The sequence below is a fragment of the Pantherophis guttatus genome, chromosome 16 (genome assembly GCF_059756535.1).
Source record: "Pantherophis guttatus breed Tessera chromosome 16, ASM5975653v1, whole genome shotgun sequence".
Classification (NCBI taxonomy): domain Eukaryota; kingdom Metazoa; phylum Chordata; class Lepidosauria; order Squamata; family Colubridae; genus Pantherophis; species Pantherophis guttatus.
In genome coordinates, this window is record NC_142078.1 from 18,541,410 (window position 1) to 18,566,936 (window position 25,527).

Consider the following 25,527-nt stretch of genomic DNA (forward strand, 5'->3'; position numbering starts at 1 on the left):
TTTAAATCCCTGCCCCATAACGTGAGCTGCCCAAAGCAGATGTGGATATAAACAGGTTGTGTGTTTCTTCCGACTTTACCTCATCCCTTTCAGCAAGTTCTGAAACTCTTTTGGGAATCATGAGTGGGGTTAAATGGCCCCCAGTGCTCTATAAATCCTCTCGGATGAGGTCACTGAATTTCTCCAACTCAAAAGAGATCCCGCCGTCAGCAAGATCTCGCCACAAGCTGCCAGCTTGTTTTCTGAACTCGTAAGTAAACCAATATCGCTCTATCCTGCATTGGGGAGGCCACAATAGGGAGACTCCAATCAGTTCTGGTCACCACAATACAAAAAGGTTGCTAGAAAGAGTGCAGAGAAGAGCAACAAAGATGATTAAGAGACCGGAGGCAAAATCATACGAAGAAGAGTTAAAAGTTCTAGGTGCGCTTAACTTAACGAAGAGTAGAATGACAGGATAACATGATTCTGTTAAGGTAGCCTTACAATTTGTTTATTTATGTCTATCCCACCTTTATTATTTTTATAATTAACAAAGTCAAAGTTAAGGATGACAAACGTATCCAACACACCTTCCTCCTCCTATTTTCCTCACAACAACAATCCTGTGAGGTGGATTGGACTGAGAGAGAGAGTGACTGGCCCAAAGTCACCAAGCAGGCTTTCATGGCTAAGGTGGGACTAGAATTCCCAACCCCCTGGTGATTCGCCCAAAGACATCCAGCTGTCTTTCATGACCAAGGCAGGACTACAACTCACCGTCTTCTGTTTATTGGCCCAAATTCACCCAAATTGATTTCACGCCTAAGGTGGGACTAGAATTCCCAGTCTCCTGGTGACTGGCTCAAAGTCACCCAGCTGGCTGTCATGCCTAAGGCGGGACCAGAACTCACAACCTCCCAGATTCTACTTTGTTGCCTTAACCACGAGACCAAACTGGCTCTCCAATAAAGGACAATTAGATCATCTTTGTGTATTTCCTATCTGGTCCATTCAGGAGGCTGACATCCATCCTGCAAGTCTGAAAATACAAAGCTCCCGCCTTCTCTTTTTACTGCCTGATAGGTTAGGAACGCGGTGGCTCACTGCCTAAGACGCTGAGCTTGTCAGTCGAAAGGTCGGCAGTTCAGCGGTTCGAATCCCTAGTGCCGCCTAACGGGCTGAGCTCCCATGACTTGTCCCAGCTTCTGCCAACCTAGCAGTTCGAAAGCACATAAAAAAAAATGCAAGTAATAAAATAGGGACCCCCTTTGGTGGGAAGGGAACAGCGTTCCATGGGCCTTTGGCATTGAGTCATGCCGGCCACATGATCACGGAGACGTCTTCGGACAGCGCTGGCTCTTCAGCTTTGAAACGGAGATGAGCACCGCCCCCTAGAGTCAGGAACAATTAGCACATATGTGCGAGGGGAATCTTTACCTAACTGGTTTTTTTTTTTCAATGCCTATTATTCATCTGTCAGCTCCCTCCAAATTTTATGCCCTAGGCAGCATCTCTTCCCCTTCTCACCCACGGTCTTTCTCACATCCCATTCTTCCTTGCCCAGCCGGCACCTTAATAATGTTATCCCATTTTTTCAGGCGTGGTTGTTGCAAAGAGAGGAAATTTATCAATTCTATGCCTGTGATCAAAGCTGCATGCCAAAGGCCCCTTTGAAATTATTCAGGGCGAGTACACAGGACTCAAGGTCACCAAAAGCCGTGGGTATGGGCCTCAAAGGCACTTTTCCAAAACTAAGCCGAGAACCGTAATTTCGAACGGAGCCCAAAGAGGGAGCGATTGTATTCCCTGCATTAATTAGTTGAAATAAATTACATTTTGGTTACGTTTTGTGCTCAATCCCCTTCCGTTCCACCAGGCCTGCCTCGCTTTCAGCGTAGGGTCTCCAGCCAATGTAGGGCTTAACTTCAAAAAAAGAAAAAAAAAGGTTTCCTCGTTTGCAAGGAAAACAAAACGAGGATGAGAATTTATTTAGTTTTTCTAAAGGGAAAAGAGAGTCTTCAAAGCCCAGAGGCTCAGCGTTGGTGAAACAAATAAGGCAGCTTCCCTCTGTTTTCTTCCGATGATCGGTTCGATTTTAAGTTTACCTTACTGCTTGCACTTTACTTGGGATGCGGTGGCTCAGTGGGCTAAGATGCTGAGCTTGTCGATCGAAAGGTCGGCAGTTCAGCGGTTCAAATCCCTCGTGCCGCGTAATGGGGTGAGCTCCCGTGACTTGTCCCAGCTTCTGCCAACCTAGCAGTTCGAAAGGACGTAAAAAATGCAAGTAGAAAAATAGGGACCCCCTTTGGTGGGAAGGGAAGAGCATTCCGTGCACCTTTGGCGTTGAGTCATGCCGGCCACATGACCACGGAGACGTCTTCAGACAGCGCTGGCTCTCCGGCTTTGAAACGGAGATGAGCACTGCCCCCTAGAGTTGGGAATGACTAGCATATATGTGCGAGGGGAACCTTTACCTTTACATTTACTGTTGCACTTTATGGGAAAATGCCAGCCACCTATAACCAAATTTCAGAGAAAATGTTAAGAAGCAGAATTTTAATTTCCCCCCACCCCAGGAGGGGAAAACCACTCAAACATTTCTGCAAAATGATGCCTTCTAAATCATCTGGATTTGATCAATGCTTAAGGGAAACTTTCTGGGCTTCCGTTATGAGACAAATGTGGGGTTTTTTTCCTTGAGAAAGAAAAATGGGACAATCGTAGCCTTTTCAGCAAGCACTGATAAAGTGACCATCTCAAGAGAAGTAGAAAATGAGACTTAATTTACAGATAATCCCTCGGAGACCCCAGGAGCAAAGCCAGACATCAAAAGTCTATGGAGATTCTCAGTCATCCAGGTTGTATTTTTCCGAAGGTGCTTTTTCAAAAGGCAACTGGACTTCCTTGGTTTTTTTCCTTGAAGATGTCCCACTTCTCATCCAAGAACTGAAGAAGCTTCTTGGACGAGAAGCAAAACATCTTCGAGGAAAAAACAAAGTAAGTTCGGTTGCCTTCTGAAAAAGCACCTTTGGGATAAAACATCAAAAGCTGAGTAAGAACCTTCTCAAGATGTGGTCATCAAAAACAGCATGAGCAAAATACCTTTTGCTACCCCGAAGCTTCCAGGAGATGTGGCTTTTTGAGAGAAAGAAAGAAAAACATTGGAGAGGGAAAAATGTCCTTTCCAAGCATGGTTGAAGGAACGGAAGATCTTGGCTGAGTATTTTCTTCAATCAGGAATCATTTGATGCCATGTACAACTTTTCCCACATCCCTAGGGAGTATTATCCCTGTTGCACTTTTCCTCTTCTTCGGAGGTAGGTTTTTAAAATGGAGTCTAGTTAGCTCTTTTCATCTCTTAGAATGCTATCATAGTTGAATTCTTCAAACAATTGTGAGAAACTTCTTGAGAAGGTTGTTGAGATGGGGGCCACCCCATCTTCTTGTCCAGCTAAAGGAGGAATAACAGAGTTGGAAGGGAAGCAGGAAACCCTAAACCCTATAATGGTTGTCCAGTCTCTTCTTGAAAACCTCCAGTGATGGAGCATCCACAACTTCTGGAGGCAAGTTGTTCCACTGATTAATTGTTCTAACTGTCAGGAAATTTCTCCTAAGTTGCTTCTCTCCTTGATGAGTTTCCACCCGTTGCTTCTTGTCCTGCTTTCAGGTGCTTTGGAGAATAGCTTGACTGCCTCTTCTTTGTGGCAGCCCCTGAGATATTGGAAGACTGCTATCATGTCTCCCATGGTCCTTCTTTTGATATTGGAAGAGTCACTTCTAGTGATCATATCAAGGAGTGGTTCTCTTAGAGATAAACCTTGAGAAGAAAGCTGGTGGGTCCATCCCGGCAACTTGAAGCTCTTCAAGGGCCATCACCATCTTGCTTTAAGATTGTATTTAACCCATCACCACATTTTTATTTATTTATTTTATTTTATTTGCAAAAATCCATCTCCTTGTTTCCATTCCTACATCCGAAATGCCAGTCGCTGATCTGCTTGCTTTTTTCCTTGATGACTGCCTTGGCAGAATGCTATCGAGATGTCACAGTGAGAATCTTCAAATAATTCATCACTAGGCCCGCAAACGCCCTTCAAATGCCTTTGCGTACTTCCCGTCTTCGTCATGAAAGGCACAAATGCTTTACTCGTCTTATCACCGAGGACAATCACAGCAGCCCCGCTAATTAGCATTTCAAATGATCACGATTATTTTCTGATCCACAGAACGCTCTGACATGTTAGCACTATCAGCCAATATTGTATTAGCAGGATGGAAACTATCTCTTACCTCTGTCTGGTTGCTAAGAGTCAATCTTGATTTGATGGTACTTAATTCACCTATCAATACCTTGTTTCCCTGAAAATAAGACCCAACCGGAAAATAAACCCTAACATGATTTTTCAGGATGCTCGTAATATTAAGCCCTACCCCCAAAATAAGCCACAGTTAAGTTCGTCAGCAGATGGAGGCGTTTAGTACTGTATTTTCCCCCAAAATAAGACCTAACCAGAAAATAAGCCATAATGCATCTTTTGGAGCAAAAATTAATATAAGACCTGGTCTTATTTTGGGGGAAACACGGTATAGCAACAGGCTCAACCCAAGTATGTCTCTTGGCTTGATTTGCAACTGCACTAAACCATGTTTAGCTGTGAAAGCTGAACAGCTGCCTTCAGAAACGTGGCTAGCTTTAATCTTTCTGTCTTTGCATCTTAACAGAAGAACAGAGTTAGAAGGGACCTCGGAGGTCTTCTAGTCCAACCCCTTGCTCAAGCAGGAGACCTGATGCCATGTCAGACAAATGACTTTCCATCTCTTTTTAAAAACCTCCAGTGTTGAAGCACCCAGAACTTGTTGTGACCTAGTCTTCCTGAGTCATTAAAACACACAAGTAGTCCCAAAAACTTCTTTTCTTGCAACAGCTGTGAATTACGTTCATTCACAGCTGAGTCCAAATTAGTTGCAAAATGTCCTTCGGGAGAAGTTCTTTGGGATAATCACCAACTTTTATCTCCCTTTACACACTGCCAAAGACATACTTGGCAAAACCACACGGAGTCCAGAATCAAACAGAGATGCCGATTGGGAACAGAATTAACAACATTGCTTTCCTGCAAAGGCCCCATGTACCTTTGCTCCTCTTTTAAGCCTTATGGGAGGGGCCAATCATCTCCAAGCCTTACTCCCGAGTTGTCCCTTTTGTTTTAACTATTTGTGGCTTCTGGCAGCTCTTCTCATGCGTGCACTAGGAACAGGCTCCTCCTGTTCCTCTGCCTCTCTGCTGTCCGACTCTGAAGGCTCCAGAGTCCGGAGTTTCAAAACTGTTGTGTCGGAATGAAGATTAAGCTTGCGTCCAAACTTTTTAACTCAACCAAAGAAGCCAAAAAGCTAGAACAAGAAACCCCTTTTAAAAAAAAGGACTGTATGACTTCATTCCCGCAGTCCAAGCTATGCCACTTCTATATCTTCTATATTGTCTTTTTTTTAAAAGGGACACTTGATCTGGGTTTCTTGGCTGAAATCGTCAGGGGAAGGCTAACGGATCTGCTACACCGAAAATGGATTTTCGTTTCACTTCCCACAATTGGGTTATTTTACCAGGAATGACATTTTTTTTTTTTTGCCTTGTCAGCGTCTCAGACCCCGGGCTGAATTTTCGCCCTCTCGGGATTTAACAAATAGATCAGTTATAAATGAATACTTGATCTAAGGTAACCACTTAAGCTCTCTTGTTTCCCTTTCACCACCAAGACCTGCTAAATTTTACCTGCTTTTGAAACCCTGGGTTTTTTTGAAACCTTTTAATAAGCCTACAGACCAACGCTGTTCGTTTTCTGAAGCTCAAAGGAAACCCTGTTCAGTTTTCTTAACCCTCAGTTACCTATGTTAGCCGACATTTCTTGCATAACTGGATAAATAAAACCGCTGCCTTAGAGATACAAGCACAAATCTCAATGCTTTAGCTTTTAACAGATTTACTGACTTCTACTAGCGGAGAATAGCACTTATTTTCACACTCCCACCGGCTGTTAAAAGGCAGTTCCTGAATAGGAAAGAGTTGCAAGCTTTAAGATGCGTGAACCTCAACTCCTAGAATTCTCCAGCCAGCCTGTTTTAAGATGGGTGGGCTTCAAACCCCAGAATTCCCCAGTGCTGTCTTAAAGTTTCTTAAAGTGCCTAAGTTTGAGAAACAGTTTTAGACAAATTTTTTTTGAACCAGAAGTTGTTCTCCCAAACTGGCTTTGGACCAAGGAAATTTTTTTAGCCAAATTTTGTTTGATCCAGATTTTGGATCAATGGAACAGAATTTTAAGTTTCCACCCAAACTAGCCTGAGTCATGCCCAACATCCATTCTGGCAACGGTAAAGCCATGCCCATATTTTGACGCCAACTGCAGGAAGAGAAAAGAAGGGAAGACGTGATACCAGTCGTAGAGGAGATCAACCCTGACTGACTGCTCTTTAGAAGGCCAGATCCTGAAGAGGAAGCTCAAATCCTTTGGCCACCTAATGAGAAGGAAGGACTCCCTGGAGAAGAGCCGAATGCTGGGAACGATGGAGGGCAAAAGAAGAAGGGGACGGCAGAGAAGGAGGTGGCTGGATGGAGTCCCTGAAGCAGTCGGCGTGAGCTTCAATGGACTCCAGAGGATGGTAGAGAACAGGAAGGCCTGGAGGAACGTTGTCCATGAGGTCATGATGGGTTGGACACGACTTCGCAACTAATAACAACAACAACAAAATATGCTCTAATTTTCCCAAGAGGTTTAGAATCCTACTGCAGTCAGGAGAAAACTCAGCAACTGAGCAGAGTCCCACATGTGGAATTTTTCAGGAAATGAGACAGATTTCTTATTTCCCCTTGTGCCTGGCTCAATATTGTCTAATTTTAGACAAATTTTTTTTTAAAAAACCAGCTCTTCATCTCCCTCTTTGCTGCAAAAGGGACAACGGTGCTTTTCAGCATGCAATCCGGCACCCACTGGGTTCCTGGGTTGCACCCCTCCATTTTTGTCCAGCTTTTTTTTTTTAATGAGACCTTTCTTAATTGTTCCCCAGCGGTGCTCTATTTTTTATTTATTTATTTTTTATTGTTTAGCACCTCAGTTGGGTCTCCTTGATGCATTCATAAAAGGAAACTCTACTGCGCCCAATAATGCAAAAAAAAGCCTCCAAACCCATAATAATAATCCTGCAAAAGGAATAAATAATGCAAAAAGAAAAAAAAAGGGAGGAAATCAAAAGAGGAAAGTTTTGCCGTTGAGCTGCAAATTGGGAGGCTGGTGCTTTGTCTTCACGAGAAGACCCAAACTTCAAAAGAGAAATAATGGGGGGGGGAGGGGAGGAAGTCACATTTTGTCCGCCTCCAATAAAGTCATTGTAGTATATCGTAGGTTTTTATTTTATTTTTTTTGTGCAATAACCTAATCACAAATAATTTATGCAGCATGAAATTGCCAGAAAGTCCGTTGCAGATTAAAAAGAAAAAAAAAAAAGCTGAAAATTTGCTTTGAGCAACTCAGAGAGATTAATGTTTTTCAGGATATTAACGTACCAGATTACCCAATTAATTAGTAATAGAATGGAATGGAACGGGTTGGGACGGGACAGAATAGAACAGAGTAGGACAGGACAGAATAACAAAGCTGGAAGGGAACTTGGAGGTCTTCTAGTCCAACCCCTCGATCAGGCAGGAAACCCTGCACCACTTCAGACAAATGGTTGTCCAATCTTTTCTTAAAAGCTTCCAGTGTTGGAGCATTTGCAACTTCTGGAGGCAAGTAGTTCCACTGGCTAATTGTCCTCACTGTTAGGAAATTCCCCCTTAGTTCTAGGTTGCTTCTTTCCTTGATTAGTTTCCATCTGTTGCTTCTTCTGGTGCTTTGGAGAATAGCTTGACTCCCTCTTCTTTGGGGCAGCCCTTGAGATATTGGAATGCACTGTTATCGTGTCTCCCCTAGTCCTTCTTTTCATAAGACTAGACATACCCAATTCCTGTGGTTGTTCTTCCGGCAGCTGACATCAAAATACAGACATGGCTTTACTGTTCTGATGATATGACCATGGGGATGCTGCAATGGTCATAAGTGTGAAAAACAGCCGTAAGTTTTTTTCCCCCAGTGCTACTGTAACTCCAAACGGTCATATATGAATGGTTGAGGGCTACCTGTAATCATTGGATAAAGGAAAGCGCCTCCGTGTTGCATATGATTTTGGAGAAAGCGGAAAAGCTCCTGAGATGAGCCTCTGGAGGCCCCTCAAAGCATCTTCTCGAGATCCTTTCCAATTAAAGTGAACCCAAGCTAAGTTCAGAGCGATTAAATCTAGGGATGAGGGCTTAATTAATAGCAAGCGGTCAGTGGTATTTTCCTTACCCCAGTCAATAAATTAACCTTTCAATCAAAAGAAGACATTTCCCCGAGCTAATTTGAGAGTCTCACCAGAAAACAAATTGTTCAAAAAGTCTTCTCCAGCTTGGAAACCCTCCAGGCGGCTGAGCTGCTAGAGGTTGGGAGATCCTTCGTTGAGAATCTGGGGTGAAGACAGTTACCTGTGATGCTATCCAGGTTAAGAAGGCTGACTTTGATTCACAGGTAGGGAAGGATTGATGGATGTCTCTTCATCCAAATGAGTGTTGACCTTCAGCAATCCCATAGATAAATGTTCTCCATGATGACCTGTCTCTAACCCGGTCCTTCAGATCTTCCAATGGTTCTCCCATCATCACCACTGGAACTGAGTCCATCCGCCTTGTTGCTGGTCACCCTCTAAAGAGAAGAGGGCTACTTCCACTAGTCACATCATTGTGGACATCTCCGGAAATTGCATAGCTCTTACTTAGATGGATAGATGGGTAGATGATGGATAGATGGAAGGATGGAGGGATGGATGAATGGAGGGCTAGACTGATTATGTGTCATCAAGTCAGAGTTGTCCTTCAGCAACCCCATAGATAAATGTTCTCCATGATGACCTGTCTCTAACCTGGTCCTTCAGATCTTCCAATGGTTCTCCCATCATCACCACAGGAACTGAGTCCATTCACCTTGTTGCTAGTCACCCTCTTCTCTTTAATTCCCCTACTCGAGGAAGATAAATGTGTAAGGACGCCTGTCCCAGATCCCAAATCAGCCCCTCCCTCTTCCAAACATGTGCCAAACCCACTTTATCCATTTCCTTCTGACACAGGTAGTCCTCGACTTACGACCGCAATGGGGACCAGGATTTCACATTGCTAGGCTTGTTCAGTGATTGTTCAGTGAGTGAGTCACGCCTGATTCTAGGAGCTTTTTGGCCATGGTTGTTAAGCGAATCATCGTGGTTGTTAAGTGAGTCACATAGTTATTAAGCGAATCCAGCTTCCTCCATTGACTTTGCTTATCAGAAACCGGTTGGGAAGGTGATCAAATGGCAATCACGTGATCCCCGGTGGTAAATACATTTCAGTTGCCAAGTGCCCGAATTTGATCAGGTGACTGTGGGAGATCCTCCAATGGTCGTAAGCGCGAGGACTGGCCCTTTTTCCAGTGCTGTTGTAACTTTGTCACAAGCAAATGGTTGTAGACACGAGGAGTGACTTTTTTTCAGTGCCGTTGTAACTTCATTTCATTCTGTCTTATCTTATTTGCTAAATTTATTGGCCGTACAGCTTACACCCCAGCTTAAAATAAAACACCGGTGCTAAACGAATGGTTGTAAGTCGAGGACCAGCCCCCATAAGGTCCAATAATTGATGGAGAGGGAGTGGAGGTGCAAATTGGCACCCATTCATTCCTTCCCCGATGACTTTTCCATTGGCTAGAAAAACGATCATTGGCCGAAATCAACCCGTTCGGGAGGGCGGGGAGTTTCCGGAGAGCCCGTCTTAAAGCAGAAACCGGTAAATTGGACTGTCCTTTCCTTTCCCATCTGACTGAAGGGGTGCATTTTTCACACAACCCCAACTGCCTATTAATCTTGACAGGCAGCGTTTGCGGACTTCCCGATGCCGAACCACTCCAGCCTAATTAGCCAATTTCCAACCCTCTAATTAATGCGCATTTTGCACTCAAAACCTAATAAGCGGCTCTCCTCAAAGGCAGCCTGACGGTGGAAAAGCAAGAACCGGAGGGGACTGAAAGCGACAGGGGCTCTTGGACATCAGCAAGTGGAATTTTGTGTGTTGGGGTTGTTTTGTGTGTGTGTGTGTGTGTATTTTTGGGGTTTGCGCCCACTCTTGTTCATTCTGCGCCCCTTCAGGTCTTTCAGAGGCGCGAGGACGGATCCGTGAATTTCTTCCGCGGGTGGGAAGCTTACAAAGATGGATTTGGAAAACTCACGGGAGAACACTGGCTGGGTACGTCCACCGCTGGGGAATATTGGACAGGGAATTCTAGTCCCGCCCTAGGTAGGAGAGCCGACTAGGTGACTTTGAGCCAAGCACAAGGAGAAGGTGAGTTCTAGTCCCACTTTAGGCAAGAAAGCCAGCTGAGTGAGTGGATCACAAGGAGACAAGGGAATTCTAGTCCCACCTTAGGCATGAAAGCTGGCTGGATGACTTTGGGCCAAGCTCCAGGAGATTGTGAGTTCTAGTTCCACCATAACCATGAAAGCCACCTGGATTATTTTAAGCCAATCACCAGGAGACGAGAGAGTTCTAGTCCCATTTTAGGTACGAAAGCTGGCTGAATGATTTTGGACCAATAGCCAGGAGAGGATGAGTTCTAGTCCTGCCTTATGTATGAAAGCCAGCTGAATGACTTTGGGCCAATCACCAGGAGACTGTGAGTTCTAGTCCCACTTTAGATATGAAAGCTGGCTGGGTGATTTTGGACCAGTCATTCACTCTCAGCCCAATCCACCTCACAAGGTTGTTGTTGTGGGGGAAACAGGAAGAGACAGGTATGCTCACCGCTTGGAGTTATTTCTAAAAAAATAATAATAAAGGTGGGATACAAATCAATATATAAGACCACGCAAACAATAACCCAGGAAGCAGCAAATAATGGTATTAAAAAGAATCTTGTCACCGGTTGACTAGGAACAGAAACACCTATTTTGCTTTCAACCCCAGATTATATAGCAGCAAGAATCCCATCATCATCAAACTCATGTAAACATCCAGTCTGGGCTGGAAGGGACCCTGGAGGTCTTCTAGTCCAACCCCTTGCTCCAGGCAGGAGTCCTTGCTACCCATGGCCAGGAAGGAAAGAAGGAGAAACGCAAAGCTGATTATTTCCTTAATCTCTTCTGGACTTAGGTCTGAAGCGAATCCATGCTCTGAGCACACAAGGAACGTATGAATTGCGCATCGACCTGGAAGATTTTGATAACGGCACAGCCTATGCCCATTACGGGACGTTTGCCGTCGGCCTGTTCTCCGTGGATCCGGAGGAAGATGGCTACCCCATCACTATTGCTGAGTATTCTGGAACAGCAGGTGGGTCTCCTTTCTAAACTCCCTCCCTTTGAGGGAGTCTTGCTTCTTTTTTTGTGGGGTCTTTGGTGCTCTCTGAGCTTTTGCTGTTTTCTGGAAGACATTTCATTACCCAGCTAGGTAATATCATCAGTGCTAGAAGAGAGTGGAGGGAGGAGGAGGAGGAGGAGGGGGAGGAGGAGGAGGGGGAGGACTGTGGGGGGGGGTCATTGGTGCTCTCTGAGTTTAGTAGTTTGCTTCTGTTTTAATAATCGCCCGGAAGTCGTTTTGTGTGTAATTTTTCACATTATCATTCTGACGGAAGAAGATTTCCAAGGTCCCTTCCGACTCTGTTATTCTGTATTCTATTCTTTGGATGCAGCTAGTTTCTTTCTCAAAGGTAGGCTGGGTTGCCATCTGGCCCTCAACAGAAGGTGGACTAAATGACCCCAATGTTCCCTTCCAAGTTTCCATGATGTGATGGAGTTATGGTTCCTTCCCAAGACGGGATGGGAAGGGATGCCAACGTCACTCAGAATGAATCTTGTGGAACGGTGGAACGTAACATTCTAGCATAAATTGTAATTTGATGATGGAGACAGTTCTCCCAGGGGGTTGATGGGTCTCCATGCTGGATGTTCCTCCGAGATGAGGTTGGAGACATCTTCATTGAGGGAGAAGGACCTCAGTTGCTTCTTCTACAGTTCCATGAAACTTCATTCTGAGATTATCTCGCCAACCTAACATGCTTTCTCCTTTCTAGGAGATTCTCTCTTGAAACACAACGCCATGAAGTTCACCACCAAAGACCTGGACAATGACCACTCGGAAAACAACTGTGCTGCCTTCTACCACGGTGCTTGGTGGTACCGCAACTGCCACACGTCCAACCTGAACGGTCAGTACCTCAAGGGCCACCACAGCTCCTACGCGGATGGAATCGAGTGGTCTTCCTGGACGGGTTGGCAATATTCGCTCAAGTTCACCGAAATGAAGATTCGGCCGGTCAAAGATGAAAAATAGCCGAAGCCCCTCTTGTGTTCTTCCTTTGTTCCTCTCCTGCTTTCCCCTTGAAGCCCACCGTGGAGTTTTTTTTTTTTCTGGGTCTGGACTGGAGAAACACAGAAGCTGAGACATTCCCTTGCCACCTCTTAACACTTGACTGTGTCAAATGTTCTCTTCGTGTCCTCCACTGAGCTTTCGGAGAAGACACTCATCGTATACCTCTCTCTGACGCAAGACAGGCATTCTTGTAAATCTGTTTTCTTCTCTACACTCAAAGGGACAGGCTGGAGAGAGAGAGAAAAAAAAACCATATCTCCTCACTTCATCGTGATGGGTCTAATATCCTACACCTCCCCTACCAATTCGAGATGTTATTTTAAGAGAGGTCCTTTGCTTTGCTCTTCTGGGAAGTTAGCCTTGTGGTTCAAGAGCATCTTCCCAAGGACCTCCATTGTTAGTGTTGTTGATTTTTTTTTAAAAAAAATGCCCTAATTGTTTTTATGGAGAGCCACACATTAATTATTCAGCCAAGGTGAGCTCCGAGGAAGGCCGCTCGAAAAGGAAGAAAAGATTTCACCGGTAACCAGAATGAGTCAAAGTTTAAGTAGGAGATGCTCAGGGTGAAAGCTATAACGGGGAGTCAGGGGGGGGACGGGGAGACAAATTGCATGGATGGAGATTGGAGGTCAATTTATCATTGGACGCAAATTGGTTTTCATCGCCTGAACGCTGCTGAATACAGAAATGTGTTGGTGCGAGAGAGCTAGTCAGAGGTGGGCTTAAAAAGTTTTAGCAAAGGGGTCTCTGCCCGGTTGCTGGGTGGGTGTGGCTATGGTGGGAATGGCCTACTCGGCCTCCTGTACCACGGCGGGGGTGTGTGGTGTTTTTGCCCTCCCCAGGCTCCAGAGGCTTTCCTCGAGCCTCCGGGAAGGCGAATTCGGCCTCCCCAGGCGCTGGAGGCCCTCTGGAGGTTGGAAATGGGCCTGTTTCCAGCCTTCCCAAACTTCCAGTAGGCCCGTTTTTCGCCCTCCCCAAGCCTCCACGCACGCCCTGCACTTACGTGCATCCAAAACGGGCCCCGTGGGGACTCCTGGGAGGGGAGGGGAGGGGTGGGATGGGTGGGGCCATCCAGGACTGGGATTTGGGGGTTCTCCGAACTGCACAGAATCTTAGCTAGAGGTTCTCCCGAACCCCTGTGAACCCCCAGCAGCCCCACCCTTGGAGCTAGTTTAGTACTGGGCCAACTTTGAGAAAAAAAATGTATTTTCCATCTGGACGAATCAACCGAGAGAACCAAAAGCCACACGCCAGAAGATCTACAGGACTTATCAAAGTTAAGTTCCTTGAAGTTCTCCACAACCCGCTTCGATCTAACGTGAGTTGTGAGTTACTTTGTGGACTCTCTTGGAGTTGAAGAAGATGGGAACAATGATGGCAACCAGAATAGCTATTCCTATAAGACAAAAGGAGATATATTTATAGCTTGCGGTCGAATTGAGGGGGACCTGGAAACATGGAAATTAAAAGTGTCTTTTTAAAATAAATTTACGTGCAGGTAGTCTTTGACTTGTCACCATTTTTTCATAACAGTTGCAGAATCCCAGGGACCAGAATTTTTTTTGCTAAGCATGGCAGTTTTTAAGTGGGTCACGCCCGATTTTACAACCAGGGGCCATGGTTGTTAAATGAGTCATTGAGTTGTTAAGCGAATCTGGCTTCCTCTCCCCCCCCCCCTCGCATTGACTTTGCTGGTTGGAAGCCGGCTGGGAAGATCACATAAGACAATCCCGTGCTGGTGGCTGAGCACTTGAATTTTGATCACGTGTCTGTCGGGATGCTGCAACGGTTGTAAGTGCGAGGACCGGTTGTAACTGCGAGGACTGGTTGTAAGTAAGTCAGTGCTTTTTCAGTGCTGTTGTAACCTCAAACCGTCACTAACAAATGGTTGTAAAGTCAAGAACTACCAGCCTAATGTTTGATTTTATATACTTTTATTAGAACATGCTTTTTTTTTTTTTTGTAAATATTGTCTTGGATTTTGATCTCGGATTTTCCTTTGTAAAGCCAAGTTATAAACAGAAACAATTAAAATGGTTTATCCTTACAGATCTTTGTCAGATTCGTTCCTTTTCTCGGCTCCGTTCGTTCTTTCCTCCAAGAAAAGACGGCCGCCATAATTATCTCTCTCGGGATGCACTGTGTTAGAAATTTAAAATGGTTAACATGTTTACAGGTGGTCCTCGACGTATGATCACAACTGAGCCCCAAATTTTCTGCCGCTAAACAAAACGGTTGTTAAGCAAGTTTTTGCTCCATTTTACCACTTCTCCTGACACGGTTGTTAAGTGAATTGCTGCACTTGTCAAGTTAGCAACATGGTTATTAAGTGAATCTGGTTCACCCCTGATTTTGCTTCTCAAAGGCTTGCAAGAGGGAATCACACTGCAACCGTCATAAATGTGGACCAGCTGCCAAACATCCAAATTTTGGACCAGCTGCCAATCACCCAAATTTTGGACCAGCTGCCAAACATCCAAATTTTGGACCAGCTGCCCAAACACCCAAATTTTGATCACATAAACTTGGAGGATGCTACAACAGTCGTAAGTGTGAAGAATTGTCACTTTTTATGGCACCGTTGTAACTTGGATCCCTAACAAAACAGTTGTAAAGTCGAGGACTAGCTATCTTTGAATTTACAGAGAAGACCCTGGGGTCTTCAAACCACATTTTCACGACTGCAGCTCCAGAGGAATCCTTCATAAAAAAAAAACAAAAAGAAACCACCTGCTTGTCTTTACAGCTGTGGCTGTTAAATCTGGATCATTCAAGGATATGCTTGCAAGTTCGGTCGGAAAAGATAACATTCATACGTCCGGCCAGCCAAAAAAGTTGGCAGTTTGGCTGTTTCTAATTTCTCCCTGAAAAGTTGGAGGCATCTTTCATTGGGGTACGGTTCTCGCCTCCGTTCCAGAGTGTTTGTTTGCACGCTTCAAAAATCAACACGATGTGCTATTTGTCCAGAGCTGACAAAATCAAGACTCGAAAAATATGAACAAACATATAATCAGCCGTGGCTTGTATCGCTTTGGAATCTCTTTAAAACAATTGACTTTTCTTCCAGAATGTTGGAAAGCAAGGAAAACTTCTACAGACTGCGAATGAGGTGGGGGAATTTCCACCCCTCCCTTTCTCTCTCCCTTCCAATGAATGATTTCCTTCAAGGAAAAAGAGAGAGAGGGAGAGAGAGAGAGAGAGAGGGATGGAGGGAGGTCTATGGAGCAACTCCTAACCTGGATTATTTGAGACTGATGTGAGCACATTGAAATGAGAGGTCGGTAGGAGTTTAATGGGATTGCTGGTTTTCGCCTAGGGAAAAATACCTTGCATAGATTTCTTATACAGGCAGTCCTTGACTTACAACCGTTCGTTTAGGGACCGTTTGAAGCTATAACTTGCAAGCGTCCTCATACTTATGACCATCGCAGCATTCCCACATCACGTGATCAAATTCAGGCCCTTGGCAGTTAGCGTATATTTACAACCGATGATACAAGATCCTGAGTTCGCACGACCACTATTTGCAACCTTCCCAGACGGCTTCCAACAAGCAAAGTTGAGACAACTTGCTCGCTTAACAACTGCGTGATTCATTTAACCACTGTCGCGGTTTACTTAACAACCACGGCAAAATAAATGGCCATAAAACTGGGCCACGGCTCGCTTCACTGCCTTCTTGCTCAGCGATGGAAATTCTGGCTTCCGCTGCAGGTCGTAAGTCGGGGATTGCTTGTCCTGAGTAAGGGGTTGGGCTGGATGATCTCAGAGATCCCTTTGCGTACTGTGATTTGGTAAGAGAAACAGTATCTTTCTCTCTTCCATCCGTTCGACGAAGAGCACATTTCTTCTGCTGGGATTCAGCCCAACAGGAATGGCAATCAGGCTGAGATGCAAAGATTCCCAGTTGTGCCGATGTCAGAAAAGAGACTGGGAGGAATGGGAGGGTGAGACGGGAGCCTGGCTAATCCCACACCAATCTCTGCTGATCCTTCAGGGCCCTCCCTCAAAGATTTAAGGATTAGCTGGGCCCTCAGCCTGTCCCCAGAGTTGCACAGACCAGCTTTTGAAGCTCTTAATGCAATTCCAAATCCGTTCAAAAGTAGCCACTGAATTGCAAAGTTGGATAGGAAAGGAAGTGAAAAATAACCCAAAAAGAGAAGTAATTATGATATTCACTCTCTTTCTTTGCTTACGTTTAGCACTGAATGCAGTCCAGGGAAAACGTCTGCTAAAAAAATTGGGGGGGGGAGGGAAAGATGCTTATGACATCATCATGGAAAATGATTGAAAACATCCTAACGGAAAGCATGAAAAAATCCCCAGCAATAAAAAGATCCACAACTCTCATCCGATAACCATGAGTGCATTATTTGTGAACCTCAGCGATTCCAAGATGTGTTGTCACTAGAAGAGGCACAACACTGTCCCAAAACAACAATATCCATAGAGCCTCACAACAAAGCAAGTATTTCCCATCTATATTCTAGGTATTTTGAGATTCTGCCTACCTAACTAGTATCTTTCTAGTACCAGTTGTATAAACATCAGCCTGGCAAAAACTTATTAATGAGACTTTTGGCTCTTTAGTTAAAAGCTTCCTGCTTCCCCTTCTGTTTTAACTCATTAAGAAGCTGAAGGGACGCGGTGGCTCGGTGGCTAAGACGCTGAGCTTGTCGATCGAAAGGGTCGGCAGTTCAGCAGTTCGAATCCCTAGTGCCGTATAATGGGGTGAGCTCCTGTTCCTTGTCCCAGCTTCCGCCAACCTAGCAGTTCGAAAGCAGGTAAAAAAAAATGCAAGTAGAAAAATAGGAACCACCTTTGATGGGAAGGGAACAGCGTTCCGTGCGCCTTTGGCATTGAGTCATGCCGGCCACATGACCACGGAGACGTCTTCGGACAGCGCTGGCTCTTCGGCTTTGAAACGGAGATGAGCACCGCCCCCTAGAGTCGGGAACGACTAGCACATAGGTGCGAGGGGAACTTTTACCTTTTTAAGAAGCTGCCTCTTCAGTTTTGTTTCCAAAGCCTGGTTTATCCCAAAACGAGGACCATGATTTGCCCCCAAACCCTGAAAACTGTTCACTTCCTTCAGCAGTCCTAGTTTTACCCGTAAATCAAGGGTTTAGGTGGGATTAAAGAGGGAGGGTGGGGGAACCAGGGTTTTTAGATGCTTCACACATGAATGAAATAAAACCGAAGGGCGAAAGCCATCAAGATGATTCTCTTGCTTTTCTCCCCTTCTCCCGCGGAGCCTTACGTGGATCTAATCAGGTTGTCATTGTCACCGTATCCCAACTATTCATTATGGTATCTTAGGCTCTGGAATGTGTACAGCAATAAGCACAATAAAGGGAAAGGTGAGAACTAATGAGGTGTCTTATTTAAAGACAGACAAGCGGGGATTTTCAGACCCCATCTGCCAAACCATCAGAGAAGGTCTGAATTCCGAAGAAACAAAAATGTAAGTAATTCAACCCTCTTTAATTTATACTCCATTCCATTCTATCCATCCCTCTCTCTCCCTCGTTCCATCCTTCCATTTCTTCATCCATCCATCCATTGTTCCATCCATCCATCCATCCATCCATCCGTCGTTCCAGCCATCCGATACTTTCTAACCTTAGTCTAATTTGTAGTTTGAGAATATTTGTAGCTCAGGATTGATGTGAGGGGTCCTTGGTACTCTCTAAGCTTGGCTGTTTTCTTGCAGATGTTTCATGACCCAAGCCAGGTAAAATCAACAATGCTGAGTAACGTCTAACACTGACGGTGTTACCTAATAGTTTGGGTCATGAAAGGCCTGTAAGAAAACAACCAAACTCAGAGAGCACCAAGGACTCCTTACTTTCTAACCAAAGTTTCCACCTTGTCAAACAATCGCTTGAATCTTTAGTTAGCTCCTCAAAGTATTTTCTCTACTACCTCCTCTTATTGGTGGTATTATTATTATTATTATTATTATTATTATTATTATTATTATCTGCAGATGTGCCACCTCCAAACACTAGCGCCAATGCAAACCCACACAAAATTGCCCTTCCCTTCAGGGATTTGCTCATACCCTCCCAGCTCCGCAACCTCACAAAAGCACACACGTAGACGGGGATTGCGTCCATCCCACACAGCCTATTAAACCAAACAAAAGGCAGATGCCAACAAACTGGAAACCGGCTTCAGACTAACATCATTTCCTTTCCCGCAACGCTTTCGGGTTAAATCAAAGTGTTGCTGAACATCTTCCTTCCATCTCATTCTTTGCAACGACGGCGACAACAACAACAAAAAAGATAATTTGTATAAAAATAGCACACGGCAGCGTCGCAAGCCGATGAAGATCACGCGGAAGGTTTGCTTCAATCAAGGAGACGCCGAGTTTGTTGTGTTTTGGGGGGAACATTACAGCTTATTTATTTTGCCATGGGGGGGGGGTGGGAAAAGAAGGCGAAAAAATTAACTACACTCAAATCACATTTTTTGGAGGCATCTCCTGGAGCCGGTCCAGAGAGAGTCGGAGATGGTGGTGCCCTACATCCTTCTGAGACGCCTTAGAACTGGAAGGGATCTGAGAGGTCTTCTAGTCCAACCCTTGCTTAAGGCCTTATTCTATCTTGAACATTGTCCAATCTTTTCTTGAAGACCTCCAGTGACGGAGCACTCACAACATCTGGAGGGAAGCATCCTAATCTTGTTCCAGTGTCTGTAGTAAGGGCAAAGATCAGTTGCAAGTCACTTTTTGTTCAGTGTTATTTGAACTTCAAAACAGTCTTTAACCAAATAGTTGAAGGTGGAGGAGTGCCGGCATATTTGAAAGCAGTTGTCTTGTGCTGGAATTTTTTTTCAACTTCCCAGTCTAGCTAATAGCCCTGGGATCTCTTTGTGGTCTCTCATCCAATGCTAAATATGCCTCATCCTGCTAAGCTTGTTGAGATCAGCCATAGTTTAGCTACCCCGTTTCCCCCCAAATAAGACATTCCCCTGATAATAAGCCCAATTGGGCTTTTGAGTGTATGGCAATAAGGCCAAGCGCTTATATCAGGGTTCAAAAAAATATAAGACAGGTCTTATTTTCGGGGAAACACGGTAGATGTAACCGAAATCTGTTGAAAAGGTTTCTGTGATATCTAAGCCATTTCTGCAGAGCTCTCCATGGTGCTGGAACCCAAGTTTCTGCCTACAGAAACATAATATTTTTGGATACCGCTATCCCCTCTTCAAGTCTTTTATCCTTTAAAAAAAGAGATTTTTTTTAAAAAAATCAGGGTTTAAATTACAGCAGATGCAAGGTCCAAAAAAGAAACCTTCTTGGGTCCATGGTTAACTTTTTGAGATTGGCCTACAGTCGTGGCCAAAATTGTGGAAACCTTTTGGGGAAAATGTATTTTCTAAAATTAGCTAACACCACCACTTTTTTTTCCAGTAGTAATACCATATATATATCAATGGAAAGATAATTGAATCAAGAATGTAATGCAATAACTTTTATGAAGGATTTGCTATTAGAAGAGAGTTACCGTATAAAGAAGAAAAGTGAAACAGATAGAAAAAATGAGATATACAAAAAGGATCCCCATGTCAGTTAATATTTAGTTGGGTAACCTTTAGCATGAATGAAGGACTTACAACACCTTCCCGTGGAGTGAATCAAGTCTTTTAGTTCTGCAGCTGTTCTGATGTGAAACCAAGATTGAATGATGAATTGATCTTAAGGCACGTTTTTTTCAGTGCCGTTCTAACTTCAAATGGTCACTGAACGGGAGGCTGTAAGTCATCCCTGTCTTATATTTTTTTTGAACCCTGAAATAAGTGCTTGGCCTTATTTTCAGGGAGGTCTTATTATTTTAGGGCGCATGGAGCAAGACGGGGCTCCTCTTGCCATCTTACCTGATTTTCATCTCTGTCTCCCTAACCCTAACCAGAGGAAATGGAGGGGACCAGCTGTGCATGTGTTTATTTTTGGGGAGGGCTTATTTTTAGGGAGGCCTTATTTTAGGAGAAACAGGGTACATAACTCTGGAATTCCTATCCCATCATTCAACAGACCCAATCCGGCTTAGCTTTAACAGCATCCCCCAAACAAGACACGCCTACAGAGTTTCTACTTTGTGGTCCAGAAAATGGGGAAAGGAAAAAAAAAAGGCTCTTAAAAGTCATCCAAAGTCAAGTCGAATAGCTGTTGCTTTTATCCTTCAGCAGCAAGGCTGCCCCTTTGATGAAGAAGAAGGGGGGAGAAAAGCCCACAAAAAAACTCCAGGCTTCCTAAGGTTTTCTCTTGGGATGTTAATTACATTCTCTGTTCTCGCAGCTTGAGAATTTCCCCCCCCCCCCATCTTCCTTCCAAGAGCCGTTGTATAGATTGCAACCTTGATTAAAATTCTGGAAGATCCGTTTTTATTAGTCTCTGAACTCCAAGCTGGTTTATGTAGGCCTCAATCTTGGCTTGTTCGGCTTCCACAGAGGTTCTTGCAGCTGAAACAAACTGGCTAGGATAAAAACAACACACACACACACACACACACACACAGAGAGAGAGAGAGAGAGAGAGAGAGAGAGAGAGAGAGAGAGAGAGAGAGAGAGACGCAAAATCTCCCAAATGAATCATCGTATTTGGACAGCTTAATTTGGTCAGGGAGGTTGGGGGAGAGAGAGAGACAGAGAGAGAGACGGAGAAAGAGAGAGAGAGATGGAGAAAGGGAGGGAGGGAGAGAAAGAGAGAGAGCTGGAGACAGAGAAAGGAAGAGAGAGAGAGAGAGAGAAAGAGAAAGAGAAAGAGAGAGAGAGAGAGAGAAAGAGAGACAGAGAAAGAGAGATGGAGAAAGAGACAAAGAGAGATGGAGAAAGAAAGGGAGAGAGAGGGAGGGAGAGACAGAGAAAGAGAGATACAGAGAAAGAGACAGGTGGAGAAAGAGAGAGAGAGGCAGAGAAAAAAGACAAGAGACAGAGAGACAGAGAGAGGTGGAGAAAGAGAGAGAGAGAGGGAGGGAGAGGGAGAGAGATGGAGAAAGGGAGGGAGAGGAAGGGAGAGACAGAGAAAGAGAGGTACGTAGAAAGAGAGAGAGAGGTGGAAAAAGAGAGAGAAATGCAAAACCTCCCAAATGAATCATCGTATTTGGACAGCTTAATTTGGCCAGGCAGGTTGGGGGGTGGGGGAGAGAGAGATGGAGAAAGAAAGAGACGAAGAAAGAGAGAGAGAGAGACAGAGAGAGACGGAGAAAGAAAGGGAGAGAGAGGGAGGGAGAGACAGAGAAAGAGAGATAAGGAGAAAGAGAGAGAGAGGCAGAGAAAAAAAAGAGATGAGCCTCAACAAACATCCCACCCAAAAAACCCCTTGCAAAGGCGATCAAATTTTTCGAGTTCAAAAGGGGAAATTAATTTCGCAGCAGGAAGCAAGGAAGAGCCACAGACACAAATATTGCTTCATTCTACAATCTCGCCTGGCATACGTTGCAGGTCAAGTTCTCCGAAGGATCTTCTCTCAGGTTTTTTGAACCATAAAATAATCTTACTGATGGAGACTGGAATTCACACACTCCTCCCTCTTTCTCCCCCCCTACTCTCTCTCTCTCTCTCTCTCCCCCTCTCTCTCTTTGCCTCTCTCTGTCTCTCTGTCTCTGTACATTTTATTCCATATTTCATAATAGTCCGAATCCTCTCTCCCTTTTAACTCCATAGTCATTTTATCCATCTCTGTGCATTCTAGAATTTTTCTAATTACAGTTTAATCTGACAGTATATTTTTTTGATTCCAATTTTTTGCGAATGTGATTCTTGCTGCAGTAAGTATGTGCAATATAATGTATTGAAGGTTTTTATTCATTTTCAGGTCCGGTATTCCTAATAAAAATAATTCAGGTTTCAAATCTATTTTTTGCTTTGTAATTTCTTCCAACCATTTTTGAATTTGACATCAATACTTCCTTGTGATGGGGCACGTCCACCACATATGGTAGAATGTTCCGGATTTATAGTTACATTTCCACAGGGGTGAAATCTACTTACCTTCCCTACCAGTTCGGAAGTGTGCACGCAGGAAGTAACGACGTCTGGGAGGGGGGGCGGAGCCTCGTGCTGTCGCCGCTACCAGTTCGCCGAACCAAACACCACCACTGCTACCACTTTGCCCGAACTGGAGCAAACTGGTAGCATTTTACCCCTGCTTTCACCATTTGTCGCATTATTATTAGCTCTCTCTTTTTTTTCTGAAGAAAGTTTCCTTCAAAAAAATAAATAAATAAACTCGTTTCTTCGGAAACTTTCTTCCATTGTCTTCCCACATCTCTAGAATCTGAGTATTGGCATATATAATCCATTAAGCTTCACTTTTCATCTGAGGCTGGTGTTTTTTTCAAAAAAAATAAAATAAAACCAAGCTTCTGGCTCTCTCTGATTACCATGATGTGCTTGAAGGAAAGAAAAAGGGGGAACAGCCGTCACTAGCAAGAAATATCTGTCAAAATGGGAGGGAAGGGGAAGGGAGTAGAAAAGCCCATGATGCCTTGCCTGATTTCCCTAACCGACGCAAAAATATGGTATCAGCGGGACTCAGGATAACAAACTTTTTCAGCGGAGCTTTGAAAAATGCTTTTTTTTTTTTTATTGAATTTCTATACCGCCCTACTCCCGAAGGACTCAGGGCGGTGTACAGCCATGAAATAAAACACATAAATATACAAAATTTAAAATCGAATAAAATGAATTAAATAAATTTGGCTGAATTAATACCCATAATTTAAAATACCCATAATTTTAAAATACAATTAAAAATTTAAAATTTTCATTTAAAAGGGAGAAAATTTAGGCGAGGCCCGCTTGATGAAATAAAAGCGTCTTCAACTCGCGGCGGAAGGTGCGCAGATCCGGGATCCTCCGTATCTCTGGGGGGAGCTCATTCCAGATCGTCGGTGCCCCCACAGAGAAGGCTCTCCCCCTTTTTCCAGAGCAATGTAAGTGTTGCTTAAAGGAAGCAGAATTCTGGGGAAGGGGTCAAGCCCCCTACCCCACCCCCAAGGTAGATCAAACTAGATCAGGATATATAGGTAATATCATCAGTGCTAGAAGGGAGGGGGAGGGGGAGGAGGACTGTGGGGTCCTTGGTGCTCTCTGAGCTTGGTGGTTTTCTTACAGACGTTTCATTACCCAACTAGGGAACATCATCAGTGTTAGAAGGGGGTGGGGTTTCCTTCAGTACTGACCGGCGATCTGACAGTGTTTATTTTCTGACAGATGAAGTTCCCCAACCACCTCTCCTGCCTTCTCCTGCTGAGTTTTGGGACCTCTCTCCCTGCCGCCGACCTCCAAGCCCCAAAACACCCTGGAGAAGAATTCCAAGGGCTCCCGAATGAACCAGGCTTTGGGGAGGACGGAGGTGTGAAGTGGCGGCGTTCGCCCGTCGATCTGAACCCCCTTTTCAGCATCGCCAAAGAGCTTCAGAGCTTCGGGAAAGAGAAAGCGGGGATCCAATTCCGATTTGGGAGGCAGGACACGGACGAGAATCTCAACGCCGTCACGGATCTGCTGAAAGAAGACGGTGAGAAAGAAGCCAAAAATTTGGGGACCCTCACAGAACGACGGAATGGCTACTACGATGGGAAGATCTGGTTTGGGAGGCGGAAACGAGAAGTGCTTCGTGCCAAAGGTAGCTTTCCTGGAGCTCCAAAGCTGACAGGATCCATTTGATGTGATCCTGTACACAATCCATTTGCAATGCTTGATGTGCTCCTAAATCCGTCGCCCATTTCTCAACCTCTCCGCAGTCTCCAGGGATCTGAAAGTTTCCAATTGGTTCTTTCTTGTTTCTTAACCTCTCCTCTCCAAAATGAAGTTGGTGTCATATCTAAAGGGGTGTCACCAAGAAGAGGGGGTCCACCTGTTCTCCAAAGAACCTGAAGGCAGGACAAGAAGCCACGGGTGGAAACTAATCGAAGAGAGAAGCAACCTAGAACTAAGGAGAACTTTTCAAATTTCCTAACAGTGATAACAATTGATCAGTGGAACCGCTTGCCACCAGAAGTTGTGAGTACTCCATCACTGGAGGTTTGCAAGAAGAGACTGGACAACCATTTGTCTGAAATGTTGTAGGGTCTCCTGCTTGAGTGGAGGGTTGGACTAGAAGACCTCCAAGGTCCCTTCCAACTCTGATATCCTGTTATTCAGAAGAGCATGAGATAGATCCAAGCTAACTGCCACCAATCAATTTTTCTCCAGTTCCTTTGAAAGACCCAAGGCCATTTGGACCATCCAAGGTGGACTTTTGCTTGCCAGGTGCTGTACTTGGTGGGAGACAATGCAGCAGCACCTGCCATTTTCACCTCTTCAGATCCACAAACACCCCCTCCAGCACAACTGTGAATCTTCCAGATGTGCAGTAGAATGCGTCCTTCAGTAGTCCCACCAGGAGTTGCAATCTTCCACATCTGGAAGACAGATGGAGGAAATGCGTGCCCTGAATCCTTCACCGTGCTGCTTTACAGCTCTGCAGCAGATGTGCTTCCCAAAGGGGAAAAAAAGCATTTGAGATCAAACATCTGTAGCACCAGCCAAAACTGCCTTATATCTTCTTGTTTTTTCCCTTTTCACGTTGTACACACAAACACAGTTGTCCTCAAGTACAAAAATAAGAATTGGATTACCTTGGAAGGAAGGCAGGACAAGAGGATGGAAACTAAACAAGGAGAGAAACAACCTGGAATTCAGGAGAAACTTCCTAACAGTGAGGACAACTAACCGGTGGAACAGCTTGCCACCAGAAGTTGTGGGTGCTCCATCACTGAAGGTTTTTTAAGACAGTCACTTCTCTGAAATGGTATAGGGCAGTGATGGCTAACCTTTTTGCTGTCGCATGCCAGAAGTGGGGGGAGCACGGGGGGGGTTGCGTGCCAGCGTGCCTACACCCATAATTCAATGCCCCCCTGCACCCCACCCACCCCCTGCGCATGCATGCATGCCCCCTCCACACTCTCCCCACTTTTGGTATGCGGCGGCAAAAAGGTTACTGGTGGGCCCGGTAGGTCCATTTTTCGCCCTCTCCAGGCTCCAGAGGCTTTCTTGGAGCCTGGGGAGGGCGAAAACAGCCTTCCCCATCTCCCCGG

The 25,527-nt window shown here is 44.8% G+C and overlaps 2 protein-coding genes across 2 annotated transcripts in view; both read left to right on the top strand.

Moving 5' to 3' along the window:
- FIBCD1 (fibrinogen C domain containing 1) overlaps positions 1–14,488 on the top strand; it is a 45,187-nt gene extending 30,699 nt beyond the window's left edge. Inside the window, exons 5-7 of the mRNA XM_060683886.2 lie at positions 10,222–10,318; positions 11,222–11,401; positions 12,141–14,488. Coding sequence (XP_060539869.2) covers positions 10,222–10,318; positions 11,222–11,401; positions 12,141–12,400 — 537 coding nt within the window. The 3' untranslated portion in view covers positions 12,401–14,488. The remainder of the gene's footprint in view (positions 1–10,221; positions 10,319–11,221; positions 11,402–12,140) is intronic.
- A 9,174-nt stretch (positions 14,489–23,662) lies between these two features.
- Positions 23,663–24,115, top strand: QRFP (pyroglutamylated RFamide peptide). Its single transcript, XM_034436070.3, has one exon. It carries the CDS (start codon positions 23,663–23,665, stop codon positions 24,113–24,115), a length of 453 nt encoding a protein of 150 aa, XP_034291961.1.
- The last annotated feature ends 1,412 nt before the right edge of the window (positions 24,116–25,527 follow it).

Coding starts and splice junctions, on each gene's coding strand:
- QRFP (XM_034436070.3), top strand. CDS start 23,663: ATGAAGTTCCCCAACCACCTCTCCTGCCTTCTCCTGCTGAGTTTTGGG.